This window comes from Hibiscus syriacus, unplaced genomic scaffold, assembly GCF_006381635.1.
Source record: "Hibiscus syriacus cultivar Baekdansim isolate YM2019G1 unplaced genomic scaffold, ASM638163v2 tig00110402_pilon, whole genome shotgun sequence".
Classification (NCBI taxonomy): Eukaryota; Viridiplantae; Streptophyta; class Magnoliopsida; order Malvales; family Malvaceae; genus Hibiscus; species Hibiscus syriacus.
The window spans coordinates 782,223-798,066 of NW_024062722.1; the positions used below are offsets into that span (position 1 = coordinate 782,223).

The 15,844-nt window shown below is 37.1% G+C and overlaps 1 protein-coding gene across 2 annotated transcripts in view; it reads left to right on the forward strand.

Annotated features, from left to right (window-relative positions):
- The window catches only part of LOC120123587 (kinesin-like protein KIN-14B), a 38,312-nt gene that overhangs the window by 14,226 nt on the left and 8,242 nt on the right, over positions 1 to 15,844 (forward strand). Inside the window, exons 10-20 of one of the 2 annotated variants that reach the window (XM_039142431.1) lie at positions 6,466 to 6,617; positions 7,087 to 7,260; positions 7,832 to 7,981; positions 8,228 to 8,395; positions 9,398 to 9,469; positions 9,678 to 9,733; positions 9,833 to 10,043; positions 10,631 to 10,822; positions 10,915 to 11,106; positions 11,347 to 11,700; positions 14,687 to 14,785. In XM_039142431.1, the coding sequence (XP_038998362.1) occupies positions 6,466 to 6,617; positions 7,087 to 7,260; positions 7,832 to 7,981; positions 8,228 to 8,395; positions 9,398 to 9,469; positions 9,678 to 9,733; positions 9,833 to 10,043; positions 10,631 to 10,822; positions 10,915 to 11,106; positions 11,347 to 11,700; positions 14,687 to 14,785 (1,820 nt within the window). The remainder of the gene's footprint in view (positions 1 to 6,465; positions 6,618 to 7,086; positions 7,261 to 7,831; positions 7,982 to 8,227; positions 8,396 to 9,397; positions 9,470 to 9,677; positions 9,734 to 9,832; positions 10,044 to 10,630; positions 10,823 to 10,914; positions 11,107 to 11,346; positions 11,701 to 14,686; positions 14,786 to 15,844) is intronic. The other variant, XM_039142432.1, reaches the window with a different exon arrangement.

Genomic DNA, 15,844 nt, shown 5'->3' on the forward strand with positions numbered 1-15,844 from the left:
GTAAAAGTGGCATCCTGGGACTATGCAAAGAACGCGTGCATTATCACCTTTCCATCGGAGGAGGAGGAGAAGAAGAAAGCGATGGAGAACAGAGTGAAGGATTTAGAATTCTGGTTTGAAAAGTTGGTCCCTGTTTATCAAGAGGGAGGAGTGCCTATTGCTTTTTGCTCAGTCACATTAATAGGTGTGCCTCTGAATTGCTGGTGTGAGGGCTTCTTTTCGAAACTGGCGTCGAGATGGGGATCGCTAGTAAAGGTTCAAGATGAGACTCTTCGAAAAGTTGAATTCCGTGTAGCAAAGTTGGTGTTAAGGGTGGCGAGTCCGTTTGATATTCCTGAATACATAATAATAAACACGAGTAGGAGGCCGTATAAAGTCAAGATTAAGGTTGATTTGATGGAGGATAACTTCACAGATGTTATTTGGAATGAATCAGAAGTAGATTCATCAGAGGGGCGGGAAGATGATTCGTCGGGGAGCTTTTCAAAAGATGAACAGAATCTGCAAGAGGGTGTGTTTTAGGAGAACATGGAAGACCATCAGTCAGACCAAATCTCGCATGAAAGGGTGGAAACATGGTTGTAGGAGAGTCAGAACGACGGTCTCCTTGGAAATAGAGAGGTTCTTAATACTCCAGTTGTTTTGGGTCAAGATACATTAATGATTGGCTCAGGTGATGAACCTAATGGCATGTTGGACCCGTCGAATGTAGGGAGAGTGGAGGGAGTCGACGTGGAATGTCAGGAAGGTCCTTTGATTAATAATTTTGGTGGAGTGGAATTAGAAAATGGGGCGAGAAGGTTGGACTCTATCCCTGTAACTTTTGAAAACACCTTAATTGGGTCTAATGAGAGACCCAATCTAAGGGATACGAACCCAATTGAAGGGAGAGGTGATCTTAAGCTGTCAAGGGAGAATGTTGAGAGAGAGAGGTTATCATTGGGATATCTAAATCGATCTAAATTTAAGTCTCTCTCTCTAGTTCGAAAGAGATCGTTAAACCGTTAAGTGGGCAGGCATGCTTCGGTGGGAAGAGAAGATAGTAGATTCTTCAATAGGGTTTATAGTAGAACAATAAGAAATGGGGTATCAATGGCCTCGGATCAGGGAAGTTCTTGCCCTTCTGTATCTTTAAGAAGGTCAGTCGACGTGGAAGAGGTGGAAGCTACTTGGTAAATCAACAATATGATGGGCATAACCTTTCGGGATAAGGTGTTTGTGGATAAAGTGGCCAAGTTGAACAAGGAGAGGATTAAGAGGAATAGGAGTTAATCTCTCATTTCGCTTGAAGGTAATTTTGTTTTTCGTTTAAGGTTGAAGTTGTCAATAATTTCATAGAATGTGAGGGGGTTGGGTAGAAAGGAGAAGGGTAGAGCAGTGAGGAGTTTGATTGTGGAGAAGAAGATGTCTTTTGTGTTCATCTAGGAATCGAAAATGGAGTTAGTGAGTCCTATGTTGTTGAGAAGGATTGAGGGGAAATATTTACTGGGAGCTGCTGTGTCGCCTTCGATTGGACCAGCGGGGGTATGGTAAGATTGTGGGACGAGAATGTTTTTGTTTTAAAGCAACAACAAATTTACAGAAGGTTTATTGCGATTTGGGGAAATTTTAAGGAAGGCGGTGTACAGTGTAGTGTTATAAATGTTTATGGGTCGTCTGTGGATTCGGAAAAAAAAAGATTTTTTTCATGGAACTTATGTCTTTCATTGATCAGTTGGATGATCCTTTTTGCATAGGGGGTGATTTTAATGTTTATCTGAATCGAGAGGAGAAAATTGGTGTCATAGAATTTGCATTCGATGAAGTTGTTTAACAACTTTGTGATGCAGGCGAATCTGGTTGATTTACTTTTGTTGGGTGCAGAGTTTCAAATAGCGGCCGAATAGCGGTGTCGCGGCCGTTATATCGAGTTGCGTTGGTATCCGAAACCGCTATCGCGGAAAATAACGGTGTGAAGCTTGATCACACCAATAGCGGCGGATCGCAATCGCAATTTAACGGATCACGGAATAGTTGACCGCTATTTCGCTATTATTCCATTATTTTAATTTAAAAAAAAACAGGTTTTTTTATTAAAAAAATCAGATCCTTCGAAAAAAATTCACGATCGCGATATCCGCAATGATCGCAATAGCATCCGTTATATCCGCAACCGTGATAAACACGACGTGACCGAAAACGTGACCGCGAACGCTACTTAAAACCCTGGTCGGGTGGCGTGTTATGTGGAGTAATAATCGAGAAGCATTAGCGGAAATAAGATTGGATCGATTTCTGTTAGATTGTTGCTTTGCATCGCTTTTCCAAAACTATCGCAACATCTACTGCCGAAATCATTGTCCGACCATAATGCTATTATGCTTGAAAACAGGGGACATAATTGGGGTCCGAAGCCGTTTAGATTTTTCAATTATTTTCTAGAAGAAGAGGGTTTTCAAGAAATGACGGAAAGGGAGAGAGAGAATTCACATAAGGGGATGAGGAGAAGAGATGTTATGAGTACTCTAAAAAATCTAAAGAAGTCAATAAAGGGGTGGTCAAACAATAATTATTTAAAGCTGTCAGGTTTGATTATGGATTTGGAAAAGAAGATTCATGAGATGGAGTTGGCATTACAACAAGGGTCTTTGGCATTTTCAAGGGAAGAATTGGCGAAAGCAAGAAGGAAGTTGTGGGACTTGTACAGAAAGAATAAGTAAATTTGGTTTCAAAAATCTCTGGATAAGTGGATTAAAGATGGCGACAAAAACTCGAGATTTTTCCATCAAAGTGCTGCGAATATTGGCAGAATTAACTCAATCAAGTATCTAAGAATAAGACAGGTTGGTTTCGGACTCGAAGTAGATAAAGAACACTGTACGAGACTTTTTCAAAGCTGCCTATAATTAGAAGAACACCCTAGATGTGGTTTCTATGGATCTAAATTTTGCTAGGCTATTGGAAGAACAAAGTTCACTCTTGGAAAGCCCCTTCTCGAAGGAGGAGGTATGGGAGGTTATTGCTTCGACGGATAGTAATAAAGTGTCGGGTCCTGACGGTTTAAGTATGGGCTTCTTCAAGAAATTTTGGTTCAAATTAAAGCCCAAGATAATTAGATTCTTCAACGACTTTTTTATGGGGAAGGATTGGGAGAATGGAATAAATCATTCCTTCATTAAGCTTATTCCTAAGTAGTCGAGCCCAAAATGCTTGGACGATTATAGGCTGATCAGCCTTGTGGGTGCCCTTTATAAAATTTTATCAAAGATTCTCGCTAGGAGATTGAGAGGGTGTATTGATGATTTAATAGGGCCATCACAGTTCGCTTTCATCCCGGGTAGGCAGATTATGGTTGTTCTTTCCTTGCAAATGAAGGTATAGATTACTAGAGGAAAAAAGGATTAAAAGGGGTGGCTTTTAAAGTGGATTTTAGGAGGGCATATGACTCTATCGATTGGGGGATTTTGTTGAAAATTATGGAGATGGGATTCAGAATGAGGTGGTGTTCCTGGATATTCAAGTGCATTTCGTCTGACTCCATTTCTATTTTAGTCAACGGGTCATCAACAGAAGAGTTTAGGATCGCTAGAGGGCTTCGGCAAGGGTGTTCTTTGTCACCTTTGTTATTCAATCTGGTCGGGGAATTATTAAACTTGATGCTGTCCAAGGCGGTAAATTTGGGGTTTTTCTACGGGTTTGAAATCGGGAAGGTAGGGAATTCTTTCATGTTATCACATCTATAGTACGCGGATGATTTGCTAATTTTCTGCAATGCTTCTATGGGCCAACTGAAGAATGTTAGTAGAGTGCTACGTATTTTTGAGTTAATGTCGAGTCTGCAGTTGAATTTGGAGAAGAGCAGAATTGTTGGAATTAATATGGAGGAGATCGCTATTAAGGAATGGGCGGACGAACTTGGATGTTCTGTGGGGGAGTTTTGATTGAGTACCTTGGATTTCCTCTGGTGCGAAAAAGAATTCAACAACACTTTGGGAGTCGGTTGTCCAAAGATTCTACAAAAAAAATTAACCTGGTGGAAAGCGACATCTCTGTCTTTAGCTGGGAGAGTAGTTTTAAACAAATCATTGCTCAGTTCTTTGCCCATATATTTCCTGTCCATTTTCAGAATACCAACCCATGTTTTGAAGTAGCTAAATTCTATTATGGCCAAGTTTCTGTGGGGAGGTTCGGAAGATAAGAAGAAGATCCATTGGGTTAATTGGTCAACCGTGTGGCAACCTAAATTTTTAAGAGGTCTTGGTATTTTAGATTTAAATCTTCTGAATAGAGCACTCATTGGGAAATGGTCTTGGAAATTTGTGACAGAAAGAGACACTTGGTGGAAAAGATTGGTGTGCAACAAGTATAATGTAGATCCGAGAACTATTCAGATTGAATTTACAACAACTAAAAGGGCATCCTGGATTTGGAAAGGAATACTGAATAATTGTGAGGAGGATGAGTTTGGGCAGTGTTTTCAAAATCATTTAAAATTTCAGATTGGAAATGGTGAATCTTTAAGGTTCTGGCTTGATAATTGGTTGGGTGGTTACCCTCTTAAGGTGCAATTCCCGAGAATGTTTGTTTTATCAGTCAATAAGGAGGGAACAATTGCTGAGTTTATATGTCAGAATCATTCGGGTTGATGTTGGAACATTCCTTTGAGAAGGAACTTTGCTGATTGGGAGGTGGAGCAATGGGTAAACCTAAATTCTTTGTTTCAGAATCTTCCTTGCAGTGAGAAGAATAATGATGGATGCATATGGTCGGGTAATAGGGAGGGTATTTATTCAGTAAGGTCTTGTGTTAGGCTAATGTATGAACGGTAGCCTATAAATTCTGTTTGGACGAAGTAAGTTTGGCTCGGGGTGGCACCCCCAAGAGTGGAAACCTTTGTATGGCAAGTAATTCATCAAAAGTTGGCTGTTAAATTGGAGCTTGCTAAACGAGGTGTTGAAGGCTTGGAAAATGTTTTGTGCCCTCTTTGTTGACTCGAACTTGAAACTGTTTCACATCTTATGATATCATGTAAGTTTGTGTGAGATATTTGGTGTACTTTTCTGCGTTATTGGAAAATTACAGCGGTGTTGCCATGTAATCCTGTTGATCTAGTAGTGGCTTGGATGGAGTTAGTTTGTTACTCTCACATTTGGAAGTTAATACCAAGCGCGATTATGTGGTCGGTGTGGAAGTGTAGGAATGAAATAGTTTTCAAGAAGGGTTAGTTTGATTCAATTCAACTGTCATTCCTCTTTAGATTTAGATTGGTTTCATGGTTTGTTGCAAAATTTCCTAGTGCTAATATGCAATTTGATGGCTTAGTGAGTGACCCCCATCTTTGTCAGATATTCATTGGAAAGCCAAGAAAGTGATTCTATTCACTTGCTTGGTCCCCTCCTCCCTCAGGTTTTTTGAAGATTAATGTTGATAGAGCAGTTGAGAAGGAGTGGCTTAGAGGTGGTATTGGTGGTCTTATTCATGATTCGAATGGTAAGTTGTTGGGTTCTTTCTCAGAAAAGGTGGGGCATGGCCCTCCTATTTTGGCTAAACTGCTTGCAATTAAAACAAGATTAAGTTTTTTTGAGGAGTGGGGATCTAAAGGAAGATTGATTTTTGGAATCAGACTGTTTGAAGGCTTTGGAGTGGATCAAAAATCCTGGTTTTTGCCCAGCTTTGTTTGAATCTTTGGTCAATGAAATTTGTGCAGTGGTGGTGAATAAAAATGTAATTGTAAGGCATATTCAGAGATGTTGCAATTGGAAGGCTGACAAGCTTGCAAAGTCAGGAATTGGGTAACTGCTTGTAGTTCAACCTACTGTTTTGCTGTGTATAGGATATATGGGTTGTTTTGTAAGGTGAGGCAAGTCTTGCTAAGTTAGGGATATGGTTCTTGATGAGATGTCTGCAAATTGTTGGTCATTTTTGAGGTTGTATTTTGGTTTTGATGGCTGTAATGAACTCTTGATGTACTTGGTATTTAAGGAATAAAATTTTGAGGTACTCTTTTCCTCCTTCCAATGCCCATTAAACTATATTCGTAGCTTGATGGGTATGAAGGGGGTTTTTATCGAGGCCTCCCATTTTTATAAAAAAAAAGGTTTTTTTGTCGCCCAAAAAAGAAGCATCCTTTTTTTTAATTGGAGGTCTCATTGATGTACTAACACTCTTATGTTTTCTTATTCACAATAAAGTCTGGGTCGCTGACCAAATTATCAGCTGTTAAAAGTTTTTTCACATTTATGAAAATGAAAATCTAGAGTGGTCTACAATAATTCAGTGGTCTTATTGATGCAACTATCCTGTGTCATATGCCCTCCCTTATGTTTTTTTTTCTCCTGAAAATTTTGATGTTACTGTTTCTTTTGTAATGCGCAAAACTTTTGTTTGTCTATAACTTATTTAACATTTTGAACCTAGGTATTGTTTTTTTTTTCTGAAAAGTGAACCTAGGTATTGTTGTAAATCCATTATTCTTCTTTTTTGCAGGGGGGAACTCAAAAAGTTTAATGATTGTTAACATCTGTCCAAATGCTGCGAATCTGTCTGAGACATTATCATCTCTTAATTTTGCTGCACGAGCTCGAAATTCTGTGCTAAGTCTTGGAAACAGGGATACTATTAAGAAATGGAGAGATGTTGTAAGTTCCTGTTATTGATTTCTGAATTCACAGTTAGATATTAACATCAAACTTCTGTTTGTATTTTTATTTAAGAAACTGGTTCCTTCTACAAAAATAATGAAGTCAGTAAATTTATTTAAAGGAAGAAGCTTTTTTTTTTCTACTAGCAGTGATTATGCATGTTTAAAGGTCTGGCAAAGGGAGTGCTGATTATTAATACAGAAGCAACTTTAGGGGAATGAGAGAAAAAAGACCAATAAACCTAGTAGAAGTGCAACACAATTGAAGCCTAGAATTGACTTGGTGTCAAATTGGTGTTTACTTTTTTCTCCTTTGCTCAGAAATAAAAAGAATTACTTGCTGTAGTCCATAAGAAAACCAACTGGTATATGCATTCTGCATCTATCAATTCTTTTAATACATTGAATTGTTGATCAAAGCTTATATATTGGAATGTGCATCTTATATCTTGCAATTATTCTTCTAGGCAAATGATGCACGTAAGGAGCTCTATGAGAAGGAAAAGGAAATTCAAGATCTCAAACAAGAGGTTTTGGTACTAAAACAAGCACTTAAAGAGGCAAATGATCAGTGTGTCCTATTATTCAATGAAGTTCAGAAGGCGTGGAAAGTGTCGTTTACTCTGCATTCAGACCTAAAGGTTTCTAATTTCTTTGTTTGGTTTTCTGCAATTTTTCTGCGAGTTAAATCTTACCCAACAAGATGATATGTTTTAACATATACCGGCAGGATCTTGTTTATTGCTAAGCATTATTTACGTCCCTAGTGTGTCTCTGTTTTTGTTTTGTGGTGACGCCAGCCACCCTTTCTCCTTTCATCTTGCGTTGGACTTTCAATGATCTGATGTTCCTTTCCATTTAAGTCATCATGTGACTGTCTTATGGTCCTTTCTTACTATTGCCACGGCAGAATGCTTTAACCATTTATGAGAATGACAGAAGGGTATAGATGTTAAGGAGTCTTGATTCTTCAATGTTTAGCCGCATACAGATCAGAAATGCTTGTGTTCAGGGGTATTTTTCAAGGTTCAAGGAATCAAACTAGTTGGTGCTCCGTCCATTTTTTTTCTTTCGAGGAGTATGGGCAATTGAAATATTGCCTTATAGGCTCTGCATTTAGATTTTGTTTTATGCACGGCAATTTCATGCTATCAAATTACTCGGCTTTGGCATGCATCTTGCTGAACTATTAATTAGTATTCCGTTATGCAGTCTGAGAATGTTATGCTTGCGGACAAGCATAAGATAGAGAAGGAACAGAATGCTCAGCTCAGAAATCAAGTAGCTCAATTGCTTCAGTCAGAACAAGAAGCAAAGTTGCAAATGCAACAATATGATTCAACAATCCAAACATTGCAGGTTGTTCGTAGATAAAGATTCATGACATAACATTTGTGCCTTTGTCTATGTATGTTTGACTGTTTGTAGGTATCCATGCATATGCTTCTAGTGGAAAAAAAAGAACAAAAAGAAAAATAACTTGGAAAAATGAACTTGATTTAAATTTATTGTTTAGAAACGCAGACATCTGTAGTTCTGTTTTCCAGATCAAGAGATTTCATGTCTATGCGGTTGATTGCCTTTGAAAGATGACCTTTCATGATATAGGCAAAATTTAAAAGTCTCGAATCACAACTCAGTGATGCTAAATCCTTCAGCTCAGAAAAGGGGTCTGTAGTTTCAACAATATCAAAAGCAGCAGCAGATGGTATGGATTCTTCAGATGTGGCTAAGAAGCTTGAGGAAGAGCTTAAGAAACGTGATGCTCTGATTGAGGTCTGCTAAACTTTGCAATTAAAATCTTCTATTTTTGTTTTTCTTTTTGTTTTTTATTAAATGACGAGGTACTATTGCTAGAGGATATCCGTTGCTTCTTAATTTACAATCATAATCTGTTGAATTTTAGGTGTGGATCTTATTCTTTTTGTTGCATGTTTAAGTTACGATGTCCGACGGTGGGGCTTGTTTTTAATTCTAGAAACAAGGAAAATCTTGTATACAATTATTGTATTCCTCTTACCCTCTTCATCATTCTACTATATAAGATCCTTCTATTAATTCTGATAATTTATCAGATTTTATTACTGATCGAAATTGCCCTAATTTAATGCACCTTGTATTATGTAATTCTGCTGCAATCTTGTAATATTTATTGGGTTGTAGACAAGGAATGCTGTGAAGGTCATTAATTTTTCAAAAATTGTCAATGTAGTGTGACCTCTTAGAATGTAAATGTGGAAAAATGGAGTGGTAGAAGACCACTCGATTTGAGATAACTTGTAGTTATGATGAAAAGAGTACTTATCCTTTATTATTATGCTAAAAATGGAGTAACTTTTAGCTTAATAATTTCTGTCAAACTCGTAGTTCAATAATCTTCCCTGGACAGATGAAAATGGTGAACATGGGTTTGGGTAAGATTGTTTTTAGCATCTGTTATTTCCTTTATACGTTTAAGAATTTTGACAGATAAAGTGTATGTAGAAGATTAAGGAGTTTCTAATTGCTTAAAAATTAGTAAAGGTAGAAAGGTCAACTAAGCTTCAATCCGAACAATCCAGTCAAAGTTTATGCCCCTTGGATCATTGATAGGGAAGTATCTCATTCTTTAAGAGCTGCCAGATGGTGTTTCTGGAAGTATATCTTTGAACTCTGGCTGCTAGCTTTTCAAAAGTGTATCTCGTCTTTGTTCTTTAAATGCTTTTTCTAGTCACTTATGATGAGACTTTCTCCCTATAGTTTAGTTTTGTTCTTACATGAATTTTATTGCAAGTACAGAGGTTGCATGAAGAAAATGAGAAATTATTTGATAGATTAACCGAAAAAGCATCTACGGTCGGATCAACACAGGTAATCTTTTGATTTTGATTTTATATTTATCATATTTGCATTATTGTAGTACTCTACTATCTGTCTCAGATTAACATCTATATTTACCCTTGTTGTAACTTGTGTGCTCTTGTTTTGTTATTAATTTTTGTTTAGGCTTAGATGCTATTTTAGGCGTTTATGTTTGTAAATTATTTGAAGATTCTGGCCTAAAGTACTGTTGATTCAGGTTCCAAGCCCTTTATCTGAACAAACAGCAAATGCTCAGCCTCGAGACCCTGGGAGGTGGTACTTCAGTTCATTTTTTCCGTAGCCTCAATTGTTCTTGATTCTAATCATCTTCATATCTTGTTGTTGAATTCCTTTGTAATCCTGTTTAAACAGGAACGATAACAAGGGACGGTCCATGGATGTCCCTTTGCAATTGGCCTTGGACAAGACTGATGATGCTGGTGCTTTGGTTAAAGCGGGTTCAGATAAAGTTAAAACCACACCTGCAGGAGAATACCTTACTGCTGCACTGAATGACTTTGACCCTGACCAATATGATAGCATTGCTGCCATCTCAGATGGAGCAAACAAGCTTTTGATGCTGGTAAGCTTAAGAACATTTTTAATTGTTTGGTCTAAACTCTAAAGGCCAAACTATGATTTGGCACCAAAAAATTACAAAATTATGTGTTCTCACCCTGAAAGGGTTAAAATGATCCTGCAATGTTTCATCCTTATGGATGGGGTCCACAGAAGCACAACTTGTGACTGTTTTTATTTTGCAATGTTTTGTTTATTCAACCTTCTTTGTTTTGGATTGAGGGTTTGTTGAAATAGTGATGTTATCTTCTCTGTATTTATATTTTTTGGCAGAAAAACATGCCTTTTTGCAATTCTATATCCATTTAATGTTTTCCTATCATTGGAAAATGCTGGATAGTCTTTTAATAGTTGATAAAATTTGTATATTTTTGAAAGACATGTATCCCTTTTATCTTGCAACACTTTTGCCTTGAAAAGCTAGATTATCCTATCTCAATCTTCCTATGGTTCTACGTTAGGACAAGTCAATTGAAATAGCCATTGGTTTATGCAGATTGATTGTATCACTTGTTAAAATATTGATACATATTCAGTAAAATGGGGGGGATGTGCAAAATTTGACTGTTACGCTTATCTACAATGTTACAGGTCCTAGCAGCTGTCATTAAAGCAGGTGCTTCTAGAGAGCATGAAATACTTGCTGAAATTAGAGATGCTGTTTTTGCTTTTATCCGGAAGATGGAGCCAAAGAGAGTAATGGATACCATGCTTGTTTCCCGTGTTAGAATTTTATATATAAGGTCTTTGCTTGCTAGATCACCTGAGCTTCAGTCTATCAAGGTAACTATATACTGGATGTTGGTTTTTCACTCTCGTCTATATGTACTAGTACCTTTATGTTGATGAATGTTGATTTCATCTTTCAATTATAGGTTTTCCCAGTTGAGTGCTTTCTAGAAAAGCCTAATTCAGGACGTAGTAGAAGTTCCAGCCGGAGTAACAGTCCTGGAAGATCTCCCGTTCTTTATGTTGATGAACAGATCCAGGGCTTTAAAGTAAATATAAAGCCAGAAAAGAAATCAAAGTTGTCCTCAGTTGTTTCAAGAATACGTGGACTTGATCAGGTTTGTGTTACCATCAAGTGTTTGGTTCTTTTTATTTACATCAGCTGGTAGAGAACTTAGCCCCTCCTTGCTGGAATTTTCATATTGTTAATTGTTCTCAGGAAAAAAAAAATTAGTTCACTATATTGTCAAATCCTATAGTATATAAGAGATATTCGTTGGTTTTTGTGTTTCTTCATGTGACACGGTAACTACCGAAGTTAAAAGTTTCTTAAACAAGTCTACAAATCAATTGAACAGGATTCTCCGAGACAGCAGCAGGTTACAGGTGGAAAGCTAAGAGAAATACAAGAGGAGGCCAAAAGTTTTGCAGTTGGAAACAAAGCTCTTGCTGCTCTTTTTGTCCATACTCCTGCTGGTGAACTGCAGCGGCAAATTAGGTCATGGCTTGCAGAAAGTTTTGAGTTTCTTTCCTTTACTGGGGATGAAGCATCTGGGGGAACCACTGGTCAGTTAGAGCTTCTTTCAACTGCTATTATGGATGGTTGGATGGCCGGACTTGGTGCTGCACTCCCTCCTAATACAGATGCTCTTGGTCAGCTTTTATCGGAGTATGCAAAGCGGTTTTTTACTTCTCAATTGCAGCACTTGAAGGTATGCAATTTTCCTCCATGGTAGCCTCTTTAGTGATCTCTTTGTAATTAGTATTTTTTTAACTATTTAATTTAGACACGAGTATTCCGAATCTTGGATAAATACTTGGTTTTGTTACTCAAGCAAATGATTACCTTCCTGGTAGGAAAGTTGGGTTGATGGTGTTATAACCATAATCTGAAATATCATAGTGATCAAGTCAAAGCTTCAATACATTATGTCAAAAGAACCATATATGCCCCATTTAATTTTAGGTTCCAAAGGGATTAACTTTAGGGTGTTGCTGGTTCTTTGCTTCTGTTGATTCTTGAAACCTTTTTACATGTGGCACATTCTTCGCTTTTGTTGCTTTGGGTGGAACAAATGGGTGCAATGTTTAGCATGTAAGAATCTTGATGTTGTTCCAAGCAGGGTAAGCTAGTGAGATCTATTTCCTTTTGTTGATAAAGTGTAAACAACATAGTGGAGAAGAAAAGGAACTCTTTTTTATTTATATTGTGAATGGTGAAAATACATCTTTTTATAGGAAAAGTTAGGAGTAAGTTTCCTATTAGAAGTAAACTACTTAGTAGTTATCCTTATCTAACTTTCTAAGAGTTAGTGTTATATTAAAATAATAACTAATTATCCTTATCTATCGCATAACCTACACTCCCCCTCAAGTTGGGGAGTAAATGTTGAAAAGACCCAACTTGGATATAATTTCATCAAAGGTAATTCTTGGAAGTGCATTGGTGAGAATATCTGCTAACTGATTCTTCGTTGAAACATAATTGAGCTTCACCGTTCCACCATTCACCTTTTCAGAGATGAAATGTCTGTCAATCTCCACATGCTTCGTTCGGTCATGATGAATTGGATTCTTTGCAATACTAATTGTAGATTTACTGTCACTTTGAAGTTCAAACCATTTGTTGGCACATAACCCCAGCTCAGTTAACATTCTTTGAAGCCAAATTCCTTCGCAAATTCCAAGTGTCATTGCTCTAAATTCTCTGCTTCTGCACTACTTCGAGACACCACCGCCTGTTTTTTACTTCTCCAAGTAACCAGATTTCCCCAAACAAATGAACAATAACCAGTTGTAGATCTTCTATCCGTTAATTCACCTGCCTAGCTTGAATCCGAAAAAATTCTTACTGTTCTATCATCACTCTTTCTAAAAATTAAACCATGTCCTGGTGTCATTTTCAAGTATCTTAGAATTCTATACACAGCCTCTAAATGTTCTTCTCTTGGATCATTCATATATTGACTCACTATACTGACAAGGAACGCAATATCAAGTCTAGTAAGTGATAAATAAATTAGTTTACCTACTAGCCTTTGATATTGTTCTTTGTTCACAAGACTTCCCAATTCTTCTCTCCTTAGCTTAAGATTTGCTTCCATGGGTGTTTCTTCCGGCTTACATCCCTTCATTCCAGTCTCTGATAGTAGATCAAGGATATATTTCCTTTGGTTGATCATTATTCCTTCTTTTGACCTTGCAACCTCCATGCCTAAAACATACCGTAAAGTTCCTAAGTCTTTGGTTTCGAACTCCTTCGCTAATAGCTTTTTCAATCTTTCTATCTCCATACAATCATCACCTGTTAGAATGATATCATCCACATAGATGATCAAAATTGCCTTTTTGTTGTTTGAAGCTGTTTTGACAAATAAAGTGTGATTCGATTGGCATTGCTTGTAACCATCCTGAATAATCACCTTTGTAAATCTGTCAAACCAGGCTCTTGGAGATTGCTTAAGTCCATACAAGGACTTTAGTAATCTACATGCTTTTCCTGTATTACTCTTCACACCCGGTGGAATTCGCATATATACTTCCTCCTCTAAGTTTTTGTTTAGAAATACGTTTTTGATTTCTAACTGATGAAGCACCCAATTCTCATTAACTGCTTATGACAGTAACACTCTCACAATGTTTAGTTTTGCTATCGGAGCAAACGTTTCATGCTAATCAACTTCAAAAGATTGAGTGAATCCTTTCGCTACTAATCTCGCCTTATATCTTTCAATGCTACCATCAACTTCGTATTTTACCGTGAATACCCATTTGCAGCCGACTGGTTTTTTATCTTTTCGAAGGGACCTCCGATGAAGAAGTGGCGGAATTCATGATCGACGGCTAGATTTGGGTAAAACAATTGACTAGATTTAGGTGAAGGATCGGTCACCTAGCTGATACCATGTTGATAAAGTGTAAACAACATAATGGAGAAGAAAAGGAACTCTTTTTTATTTATATTGTGAATGGTGAAAATACATCTTTTTATAGGAAAAGTTAGGAGTAAGTTTCCTATTAGAATTAAATTACTTCGTAGTTATCCTTATCTAACTTTCTAAGAGTTAGTGTTATATTAAAATACTAACTAATTATCCTTATCTATCGCATAACCTTCACCTTTTACTTTCAGGCTTAAGTTAGTTTTAAGTCAAAGGATAAGGGTGTAATCATTCATCTTTTACAGTTCATTTGGGAAAAGAGATTGTTTTATACAAATTGTTTATCTACTATTATCTGATTCTTAAATCTAACAAAATGAACTCTTAACAACAAGTCAATAAGCGGGACCTCACAAGTGCTTAAATATCTAAGACTTACCATTTAGTTTTTCACTCAACAATGTTAAGCAGCCAAGTGGGAGCATTCATCTTTAATGACAAACAAAGTAAGTTTCACATTAATAGAAGGCTGGAATGGAGGCAGGGCACGACAATCATTTTTTAGGCAATATAGAAAACTTTCATATTAATAGATAATTCTAATAAAACTTTAGGAACATTTACAAATTACAATAGAAAAAGCTTGTCGTGCTTTATTATAGTTGGCTTACATGCCTTGTATGTGTTTCTTGTACATGTTTATGGAATGTAGCTGCAATTTTATTATTCCCTCCTCCGCAATATATATATATATAATGAGTGAAAATCAACTTCATGATTTGGTAGACATTCCTAACATCTTTTCTGTCCCTGTCAGGATATTGCTGGCACCCTGGCAACAGAAGAGGCTGATGACGCTGCCCAAGTGGCAAAGTTGCGTTCAGCTCTTGAATCCGTTGATCACAAACGAAGAAAAGTAAACCATCATACTTTTTTCTTTGCTCCATAAATATCTTTTAATTAGCTTGCCTTCATGGATTAGTTGTTTAGTTCGAAAATAATATTTTTAACATATTCATAGTATGTACCAGTTCAGTCATACTTTCTGAGGAAGCTTTAGTTTAATACTTCTTGATCTATAGTCAACATCATCTTTATTACAAATAAATATCGAGTTGTGACTGCTTAGCTTATTTGTGGTGACTTCTTGACCACAGCCCTGATTATATGATCTTTTAGGTAGACCTAACATGATCGCCTCTGTAAGAATGATCTGCTGAATAAATAAACCTGTTTTTTGTGGACTAAAATTAGATTGCCTGATCGTTTGGGAAAATGGATGATCAATAATAATTAATTCTTTTTTTCTGTTTCTTCAATTATCCTTTTGTAATATCTTGCGTTGGATTCCACCCCTTGTTGATTTTCTTAAGATGAATGTTGATGGAGCTGCTAGGCTTGATGGCTCGGGTGGAGGTATTGGAGGTATTTTGAGAGATTGGGAGTGTCGCACACTTTTGACTTTTTCAGAGAAGGTTGGCCTAGGTACTCCTCCTCTAGCTGAATTAAAGGCTATTAAAAGAGGCATTGAAATTTTTCTGGCATCACTTTGGGTATCTGTTGGAGATTGATTATTGAGAGTGATTGCAAGTCGGTAGTGGAATGGATTCAATCACCGGCTTTGGCTCCTGCTTTCTACTCGCCTTTAGTTAATCAGATTTTCTCTCTTTCAAATGGTATGGTTCATTCAGTGAGGTGGATTCCAAGGGCAAGCAATGGGGAGGCTGATATCTTAGCTAAGAAAGGGATAGGTTGACTGTAAGGCTCTATCACTGGATTTTCTGATCCAGCGAGGAGGTCTAGTTGTAAGTAGTTGTTAAGTTTTATGTGATGTAATTTGGTATAGTGTTTAAAACTTATGTAAACTTTTATTATCAATAAAATTTTTAAGGCGCTCTTTTCCTCCTTCCGCTGATTAAGGAGCTTACCCATAAGCTCCTTTAACCAAGAAGGGGGTTTTTAACGAGGCCTTCCA